Here is a 10,660-nt window from a genome sequence, read left to right as displayed (position 1 = left end):
CATGTTCACTGCTCACAGTGAGCTCAATTATAAATAAATCAATTGCAGGTAGATATGTAAGTTCTGTGGGAATGAGGGGGAGTGAATAAAGGGTGAAAATCCAATTGAAATGCTACCGATGATTCTAGCCATGCTGGTTGACCAGCTCTGAACTAAGTGGATAGAATACTGGATTCAGCATGTCTAAGCACTTAGTACAGCACTCTGCGCAGAGTAAGCACTCAGTAAATACCATTGATTGATTGATAACCCTTGGCTGAAGGTGGGATATAATACAAATTACTTGGCTTGATTTTTCTTTTTGTCGAATGGGACCAAGGTGTTTTAAGAATGAGTTAAATATTAGGTAGTAGAAATAAAGTAACGTGGGTTCCACGGAAAAAAAAAACAGTGCTAAAGAAATTCAATTATCTTTATCCTTTCAGGTAAACCAATTCTCTCTCATGCAAGCTCACCGTTATGTTTATCACCAACACTGAATCGATGGAAAAAAACAACAATGTGACCGAATTCATTCTCCTGGGACTAACCCAGAATCCAGAGTTGCAGAAACTTGTATTTGCTTTGTTCCTAATCATCTACCTGGTAACTCTTCTGGGAAACCTGCTCGTGGTCATAACCATCAAGACCAGCCAGAATCTCAGCTCCCCTATGTACTACTTCCTCTCATACTTATCTTTCATAGATGCCATCTACTCCTCTTCCACTACTCCCAAAATGATTGTAGACAGCCTGTCTGCCAGGAAAGCCATCTCCTACGATGGCTGTATGGTTCAGCTCTTTGTATCACATTTCTTTGGAGGAACAGAGGCCATCCTTCTCATTGTGATGGCCTACGACCGTTACGTGGCCATCTGCAAACCCCTGCACTATTTGATCATCGTGAACCGGCAGGTGTGTGTCCTACTGGTGGGAGTGGCCTGGGTAGTGGGCTTCTTTCATTCAATAATTCAGATTCTCTTCCTATTCCGGCTGCCCTTCTGTGGTCCCAATGTCATTGATCATTTTCTCTGTGACATGTACCCTGTGTTGGAACTCGTCTGCACAGACACCTATGTCGTGGGCCTGTCAGTGGCTGCCAATGGTGGCCTGATCTGCACATTTTGTTTCCTCATGTTGGTCATCTCCTACGTGGTTATCCTGAACTCCCTAAAAAGTTCAGAGGGAAGGCGCAAAGCCCTCTCCACCTGTGGCTCTCACATCACGGTCGTCATGCTGTACTTCGTTCCCTGTATCTTCACCTACATGAGGCCTGTCTCCACCTTCCCCATGGATAAAGCAGTGGCTGTATTCTATGTTTTCATTACTCCCATGTTAAACCCCTTGATCTACACCATGAGAAATGCAGAGGTGAAAAATGCCATGAGGAAGTTATGGAGCCAAATTATGACTTCAGGAGAGAAGTGAATCACTTTCTGAGAATTATGATGTTGGTTTTTTCAGTGGGAGAAGGAAGGAGCCAGCAGGTTCTTCAGATGCTTTAAGAAAAATCACTATGGCTTAATCTCTTCTAAAAGAACCATACTTGAAGGTTTTAATGTATTCTGAATCGTCAGAACAATGAATGTCATTTCCTATATGTGTTTAAATCTTCCTTCTCATACATATTGATTAAAAGACTGCTTCAGTATATTCTAGTAGTAACTGGAATCCTCTTAAGGGAAGAATAGAAAGGAAAGCAGATAATTTTGGTAAATTGGAGAGCACTCAGGATTACATACTCAAAAAGTGAAATCAATGTGTCCAGGGTGACATAGCAATGACTTTAACTGTGAAGGAGAAGAGAGATTTTTATTGGGATTTGGATAGACGACATTGCAGAGCTAGCATTCTGTGATGAAGAAAGAGGGAGGAAAACCTTAGGGACCACCTGGACTTGGGAAAATCAGTAGGAATAGCCCACGCCTGCTCACGTGGGCCCTGCATCAGCTTTTTAACCAGCAAAATAGCCACCCACTTTCAGATGAAAAAAAAAAACCGGTCTTGAATATACTCCAACACAAACATAGCTCCCTCTGGACAATTACTCTTTGACAGTGAAATCTGAAAACTATTCAGATTATTGTTGCTATACATGATGTAGAATGCTTATCTGACCATCACTAAACAAAATAATAATACTTACAAGAATAATGAAAACAAATAAAATTGTGGTATATGTTAAGTGCTATGTGCCAAGTGCTATACTGAGCACTGGAGTAGAAACAAGATAACCTGGTTGGAGAGTTTCTGTCCCACATAGGGCTTACAGTCCAAGTAAGAGGGAGAACAGGTATTTAACCCCCATTTTTCAGTTGTGGAAACTGAGGCACCATGAAGTTAAGCAACTTGCCCAAGGTCACACAGGAAACAAGTGGCAGAGACAGGATTAGAACTCATGTCTTCTGACTCCCAGGCCTGTGTTCTTTCTACTAGGCCATGCTATTTCTCCAAATCCAATCCAAATTTAGCAATCTCATAAGGTAACAAATATGTTAGTTAAATTGTCCAGTTGGATTGATGTCTATCTTCTGGAGAATTAAAATACCTGCAAGAGGCTTAATGGTGACCTTCTGTATCCCTATCAGAGCAAGGGATACCGTGTATCACAACCAATGGCACCATCATTTATTTTTCCATGTAAGATATTACCTTGGGAAGTCTCTCAAATCTTATATACTCTATTACTTGGTTTCATCTGTAATTTAAATTGTAAGCTCCTTGAGGGCAGGGATCATGTATTATTTTCATTTTAAATGACAAGCAGCATACATGACCTAGTGGAAAGAGTACTGGTCTGGGAGTCAAGTGACGAGAGGTTTAAACACTTCTTCCACTTACTGTGTTACCCTCGGCAAGTCACTATTTTTGTGGTACTTATTAAGCACTTACTATGTGCCAATCACTGTACTAAGCACTGGGGTGGATACAAGATTATAATAATTATGGTATTTGTTAAGGGATTACTATGTGCCAGACACTGTACTAAGTGCTAGGTACTGTACTAAGTGATGGGCACTGTACTAAGCTCTGGGCACTATACTGAGCACTGGACTCAGTCCATACCCCAAATAGGGCTCATAGTCTAAGTCGGAGGGGGTAAAATCTGATCCCATTTTACAAATGGGTTAACTGAGCTACAGAGAAGTTCAATGACTTCTCCAAAGTTACGCAGCAGAGAAGCAGCAGAGCAGGATTAAAACCCAGTTCATCTGACTACCAGGCCCAAGCCTTTTCCTTTGGGCTATGTTGCTTCCCACTTAACATCTCTGTACTTCAGTTTCCTCATCTGTAAAAATGGGAATAAGAGCCCCGTCCTCCATCTCTCAGACTTGTAGCCCCATGTGGGACTGGAATTGTGTCTGATCTGCTTACACTGTGGTAATGTAAAGCAGAAGCTCCTTACCATTGGCTTTAAAGCAAACGATCATCTTGCCCCTTCCTACCTCACTTTGCCACTCTCCTACTACAACCTAGTCCACACACTTTGCTCCTCTGATGTCAAACTTCTCTTTCCATCTCAATCTCGTCTATCGCGCCGCCAGCCCCTCACCCATGTCCTCACCATGGCAAGCCACTTAACTTCTCTGTGCCTCAATTACCTCATCTGTAAAGTGGGGATTAAGATTATGAGTCCCACGTGGGACAACCTGATTACCTTGTATCTACCCCAACACCTAGGACAGTGCTTGGCACATAGGAAGTGCTTAACAAATACCATCATTATCATCATCATGTCTTAACTCTGACCGGGAATGTCCTCCCTCTTCCTATCCAATGAATATTTACTCTCCCCACTGTCAAAGCCCAATTGAAGGCACATCTCCTCCAAGAGGCCTGCCCTGACTAAACTCTCGTTTCCCTCTTGACTTGCTCCCCTCATTCATCTCCCGACTCATCAAACAGCACTTATGTACACACCCATAATTTATCTATTTATATTAATGTCTGTCTCCCCCTCTAGGCTGTAAGCTCAGTGTTCACGGAGAATGTGTCTGTTATATTGTTGTATTCTCCACCCCTGTTCCCTCTCTCTCCCTCCAGGCTCATATCTCCTCCTGCCTTCAGTACATCTCCATCTGGATATCTGTCCACCATCTAAAACTCAGCATGTCCAAGACTGTGCTCCTTATCTCACCTCCCAAACCCTGTCCTCTCCTTGACTTTCCCATCACTTTAGACGCCACTACCATCCTTCCTGTCTCACAAGCCGGCAACCTTGGTGTTATCCTTGACTCCACTCTCTCATTCACCGCACACATCCAATCCATCACCAAAACCTGCCGGTCTCACCTCCACTACATCGCCAAAATCCACTCTTTCCTCTTCATCCAACCGCTACCTCGCTGGTTCAATCTCTCATCCTATCCCAACTGGATTACTGCATCAACCTCCTTTCTGATCTCCCATCCTCCTGTCTCTCCCTGCTTCAGTCTATACGTCACTCTGCTCCTGGATTATCTTTGTACAGAAACGTTCTGGGCATGTCACTCCCCTCCTCAAAAATCTTCGGTGGTTGCCTGTCAATCAAGCAAAAACTCCTCACTCTTGTCTTCAGGGCTCTCCATCACCTTGCCCCCTCCTACCTCATCCCCCTTCTCTCCTTCTACAACACAGCCCGCACACTCTGCTCCCCTGCTGCTAAACTTCTCACTGCTTCGTTCTTGCCTGTCCCGCCATAGACCTCTGGCCCATGTCCTTCCTCTGGCCTGGAATGCCCTCCCTCCACACATCCGCCAAACTAGCCATCTTCCTCCCTTCAAAGCCCTACTGAGAGCTCACCTCCTCCAGGAGGCCTTTCCAGACTGAACCTCCCTTTTTTCCTCTCCTCCTCCTTGTCCCCTACTTATCGCCCCCTCTGTCCCTCTGCCCTACTCCCTTACCCTCCCCAAATCACTTGTATATATTTGGACGTATTTATTGCTGTACTTATTTAATTCGTACATATTCAGTATGTTTATTATGTTTATTATGATGTGTATATAGCTATAACTCTATTTATTCTGATGGTATTGACACCTGTCCACTTGGTTTGTTTTGTTGTCTGTCTCCTCCTTCTAGACTGTGAGCCCCTTGTTGGGTAGGGACCATCTCTATATGTTGCCGATTTTTACTTCCCAAGCACTTAGTACAGTGCTCTGCACACAGTAAGCACTCAAGAAATACGATTGCATGAATGAATGAATGAATGTGTTGGTGTTGTACTCTCCCAAGCGCTTAGTACAGTGCCCTGCAATCAATCAATCAATCAATCAATAGTATTTATTGAGCGCTTACTGTGTGCAGAGCACTGTACTAAGTGCTTGGGAAGTACAGGTTGGCAACATATAGAGACAGTCCCTACCCAACAGTGGGCTCACAGTCTAAAAGGGGGAGACGGAGAACAAAACCAAACATACTAACAAAATGAAATAAATAGAATAGATATGTACAAGTAAAATAAATGAATAAATCGAGTAATAAATATGTACAAACATATGTACATATATACCGGTGCTGTGGGGAAGGGAAGGAGGTAAGATGGGGGGGGATGGAGGGGGGGCGAGGGGGAGAGGAAGGAAGGGGCTCAGTCTGGGAAGGCCTCCTGGAGGAGGTGAGCTCTCAGTTGGGCCTTGAAGGGAGGAAGAGAGCTATCCTGGCGGATGGGCAGACGGAGGGCATTCCAAGCCCGGGGGATGACGTGGGCCGGGGGTCTATGGCGGGACAGGCGAGAACGAGGTACGGTGAGGAGAGTAGCGGCAGAGGAGCGGAGGGTGCGGGGTGAGCTGTAGAAGGAGAGAAGGGAGGTGAGGTAGGAGGGGGCGAGGTGATGGAGAGCCTTGAAGCCCAGGGTGAGGAGTTTCTGCCTGATGTGCAGATTGATTGAGGGACTGTCTCTATATGTTGCCAACTTGTACTTCCCAAGCGCTTAGTACAGTGCTCTGCACACAGTAAGCGCTCAATAAATATGATTGATTGATTGATTGGTAGCCACTGGAGATTTTTGTGGAGGGGAGTAACATGCCCTAACATGCCCAGAGCATTTCTGGACAAAGACAATCCGGGCAGCAGCATGAAGTATGGATTGAAGTGGGGAGAGACACGAGGTTGGAAGATCAGAGAGAAGGCTGATGTAGTAGTCCAGACGGGATAGGATGACAGCTTGAACGAGCAGGGTAGCGGTATGAATGGGGAGGATAGGGCGGATCTTGGCAGTGTTGCGGAGCTGAGACCGGCAGGTTTTGGTGATGGCTTGAATGTGAGGGGTGAATGAGAGAGCGGAGTCGAGGATGACACCAAGTTTGCGGGCTTGTGAGACGGGAAGGATGGTAGTGCCGTCAACAAGAGATGGGAAAGTCAGGGAGAGGGCAAGATTTGGGAGGGAAGACAAGGAGTTCAGTCTTAGACATGTTGAGTTTTAGGTGGCGGGCAGACATCCTGCACACAGTTAGTGCTTAATAAATACTACTGATGGGATGACTGATTTATTGCAGCCACTCCAGAATTTAGTACGGTGCTTGGCACCCTAGTAAGTATTATTTTTTATAATTATTTTACCATGCCAAGTGCTTAGTACAGTGTTTGTACTCATATATCTATGACACGTGTATATATATCCTTATACTCAGTTGCTTCCCTTACCTGTAATTTATTTGAATATTTGTCTCCCCATTCTATTGCAAGCTTCTTGAGGGCAGGGATCATGTCAACCAACTGCATTGTAGTGTCCTAGGTGCTTAGCTTAGTATGCTGTCCAAAGTAAATGCCCAATAAACACGATTGATTGATTTCTCTGTATATAGCAGACACTCAATCAATGCTATGAATGAATGAACTGATTGAAGAAAGACTGGGCTTCACTGCGATGAAGATATCAAAGCTATTCCTTAGGTTTCCTTCAGACTGTAAACATGTTATGAGCAGGGAATGTGTCTGTTGTACTCTCCTAAGTGCTTAGTACAGTGCTTGGCACACAGTAAGCGCTTAATAAATACCATGGAATGAAGTAGTGAAAGTTCAGCTGCTGTTGCTTTACTGGGGCAAGTTTAGTGCACCTTCAAATGCCTAGTTAGGAAATACGAAATATTTTGCCCAATCAGAACTCCTGTAAGGAGGTAACAGGCCAAAATCAGGCACGTGTCCACTAGCCAAATAGCTTGTTCTTTATTTCACAACTGCTTGGCCTATGGATGCATTCATCCTTGAAAAATCTCTGCAGATGAGACACCATAGCAGGATGGCATAGAAGATAGCAAATTCCCTGGTCACTAAGAAACTCCTCAGAGAATTCAGCCAGTGAAGAAATAGCACTGTGAGAATGATGAAACTCTGTTGTTGTTGTTATTGTTGTTGTTGTTCCCGAATGGATTAAGATCATTCATATCACAGCGTTCACCTCCTCGTGAACATTTTCTATAATGTGCTCTTCAAGGAAACAGAAGTGAAACTTCCCGAGGTCTGTTCAAATCCCCCAAATGAGGATATGCATTTTTGTTCCAAGTCAAACCCAATTTAGTCATTTTTTGGCAAACCTTCTCCAGAAAGATTTGGTGCCATTAAAGATATGGTCTTCATCAGACCCTTGGTTTTTTATGGAGTTCACCCTAGAAGTGAAAAGAATTTTCTGAAAGCTTCTCAGGATTGGAAGAAAGGATTTCTAAAACTAGAGATTGAAAATGTCCTTTTCTGCTCTTTATAGTCTCCCAGGGCTATGGATGAGAGGCGTTCCCTAAATCATCACCATGGCACAAAAAGGTATTAGGTAAAATGCAAATGTTTTTCCTGTATTAGGTATGATAGCATGGTCTCCAAGACAAAACCAAAAATTGAGGCCACAGGGAAAAATTTATAGGTTATGAAAGAATTATTAAAATAGTTCTCCCTAAATAGAGTGCAGCCCGTCCTTCCAATTGCAAGAAATTTTGTACTTACCTATGAAACGTAGTTTGCCACCTAAGCTACTTAAAGCTAGGTGAATAACATCTCCATCTTAGGAAGTAGCAAGTATACGTTTTTCTAGTTTGACTTGCTTTTTGAGTTTTAGTCTTCCAAATAATGTGTCACATGTTTCTCTTCTCATTGAAACTAATTGAATAAAAACTCTTGAATGCATTTAGGGGTGTATGGCTGTTTAAAATATTTTGATATGAATATTTGTTTTCTCAGCCTCTTTGTGAAGTCACAACTGCAAAACTTCATGGTTGTCATGACAGGTCTCAGGGAAATTAAATACTGAGCTCAGATATTTTGCTGGAGCTATAGACTGCAAGTTACGCTGTATGATAAATTTTTTTCAGGTACGTTATGGACAGTTCATATGTTTGTTGAATCTAACAAAGACATTCTTCACTCTTCCGTAAGATCACTGTAGGCAGGGTACGTGTCACCTGCTTGTTATATACTTTCTAAGCTTTTGAACAGGAAAGCTGTGTGTCCTTGGGGAAAGAGCATGGGCCCGGGAGTCAGAAAGCCTGAATTCTAATCCCAACTTCACAATTTACCTTCTGTGTAACTTTGGACAAGTCACCTAACTCTCTGTGCATCAGTTATCTCAACTGTAAAATGGGAATTAAGACGATGAGCCCTGTATGGGACAAGGACTATGTCCAATCCAATTATCTTGTTTCTATCCCAGCACATAGTACACATCTTGACACATAGTATGTGCTTAACAAATTCCATAAAATATATAAAACCCAAAACAGGGCATTACAGCCATGCTATTAGTACTTTCTTATCACTATTTTATTCACTTGCAAAATGAGGAAATGAACAAAAATATATTAAAAGTTTAAAAATTAAGTTTGGCAAGGACTGTATATTCTAAAACATTTGGACAATATCAGAATTCAGGAATTGTTTAATGACAATATTAGAGAAACGTAGAAAGGAATATTTTTACCTCAGGTACAAGTATTTCATTTGTCATATTTATAATTCAATCAATCAATCATATTTATTGAGTGCCTTCTGTGTCCTGTCAGTATACTAAGCATTTGGGAAACTACAATATAACAGAATTGGTAGACAAGTTCCCTGTCCACAAAGGGCAGACAGTCAAATAGCATTGTAGATAATCTGTTTGAAAGGCAAAGTTTTATGCATTACCTTTTGGAATTTTTTTCCTGCTCTTTTCCAGAGACAAGAAAGTTTATTGTCTTGGTTGCATTGGATATCTGAATGTGAATTCATTACTTCACTGACTCCGTCCTCTCCTGGTTCTCCTTTTATCTCTCCAGCCGTTCATTCTCAGTCTCTTTTGTGGGCTCCTCCTCCCCTTCCCATCCCCTTACAGTAGGGGTTCCCCAAGGGTCAGTTCTTGGTCCCCTTCTGTTCTCTATCTACACTCACTCCCTTGGTGAACTCATTCGCTCCCATGGCTTCAACTATCAAATCTACGCTTGTGAAAACCCAAATCTACACCTCTGCCCCTGCTCTCTCTCCCTCCCTTCAGGCTCGTGTCTCCCCCTGCCTTCAGGACATCTCCATCTGGTTGTCTGCCTGCCATCTAAAACTCAATATGTCCAAGAGTGAACTCCTTATCTTCCCTCCTAAACCCTGCTCTCTCCCTGACTTTCCCGTCACTGTAGATGGTACTACCATCCTTAGCGTCTCACAAGCCCGCAACTTTGGGGTCATCCTCGACTCTGCTCTCTCGTTCACCCCTCACATCCAATCCGTCACCAAAACCTTCCGGTCTCACCTCCGCAACATCACCAAGATACACCCTTTCCTCTCCATCCAAAACGCTACCTTGCTGGTTCAATCTCTTATCCCATCCCAACTGGATTACTGCATCAGACTCCTCCTGGGGAGGGGAAGGAAGTAAGGCAGGGGCGATGGGGAGGGGGAGGAGGGGGAGAGCAAGGAGGGGGCTCAGTCTGGGAAGGCCTCCTGGAGGAGGTGAGCTCTCAGTAGGGCTTTGAAGGGAGAAAGAGAGTTAGATTGGCGGATGTGCGGAAGGAGGGCATTCCAGGCCAGGGCGATGACATGGGCCGGGGGTCGACGGCGGGACAGGCGAGAACGAGGCACAGTGAGGAGGTTAGCGGCAGAGGAGCGGAGGGTGCGGGCTGGGCTGTAGAAGGAGAGAAGGGAGGTGAGGTAGGAGGGGGCAAGGTGATGGAGAGCCTTGAAGCCAAAGGTGAGGAGTTTCTGCCTGATGCATAGGTTGATTGGTAGCCACTGGAGATTTTTGAGGAGGGGAGTAACATGCCCAGAGCTTTCCTAGACAAAGACAATCAGGGCAGCGGCGTGAAGTATGGATTGAAGTGGGGAGAGACAGGAGGATGGGAGATCAGAGAGGAGGCTGATGCAGTAATCCAGTCGGGATAGGACGAGAGATTGAACGAGCAGGGTAGCGGTTTGGATGAAAAAGAAAGGGCAGATCTTGGCAATGTTGCGGAGGTGAGACCAGCAGGTTTTGGTGACATATTGGATGTGAGGGGTGAACGAGAGACCGGAGTAGAGGATGACACCAAGGTTACAGGCTTGTGAGATGGAAAGGATGGTAGTGCCATCAACAGTGATGGGAAAGTCAGGGAGAGGGCAGAGTTTGGGAGGTAAGATAAGGAGTTCAGTATTGGACATATTGAGTTTTAGGTGGCAGGCAGACATCCAGATGGAGATATCCTGAAGGCAGGAGGAGATGCGAGCCTGAAGGGAGGGAGAGAGAGCAGGGGCAGAGATGTAGATTTGGGTGTCA

General features: G+C 44.2%; 1 protein-coding gene across 1 annotated transcript; it reads left to right on the top strand.

Moving 5' to 3' along the window:
- The first annotated feature begins 471 nt into the window (after positions 1-471).
- LOC119942328 (olfactory receptor 4A15-like) lies at positions 472-1,407 on the top strand. Its single transcript, XM_038763061.1, has one exon. It carries the CDS (start codon positions 484-486, stop codon positions 1,405-1,407), a length of 924 nt encoding a protein of 307 aa, XP_038618989.1. The 5' UTR covers positions 472-483.
- Positions 1,408-10,660: the final 9,253 nt, after the last annotated feature.

This window comes from Tachyglossus aculeatus, chromosome 21 (genome assembly GCF_015852505.1).
Source record: "Tachyglossus aculeatus isolate mTacAcu1 chromosome 21, mTacAcu1.pri, whole genome shotgun sequence".
In the NCBI taxonomy this organism is placed as follows: Eukaryota; Metazoa; Chordata; class Mammalia; order Monotremata; family Tachyglossidae; genus Tachyglossus; species Tachyglossus aculeatus.
The sequence above is the reverse complement of the archived record's forward strand: the minus strand, read 5'-3'. Positions and strand labels throughout refer to the sequence as shown.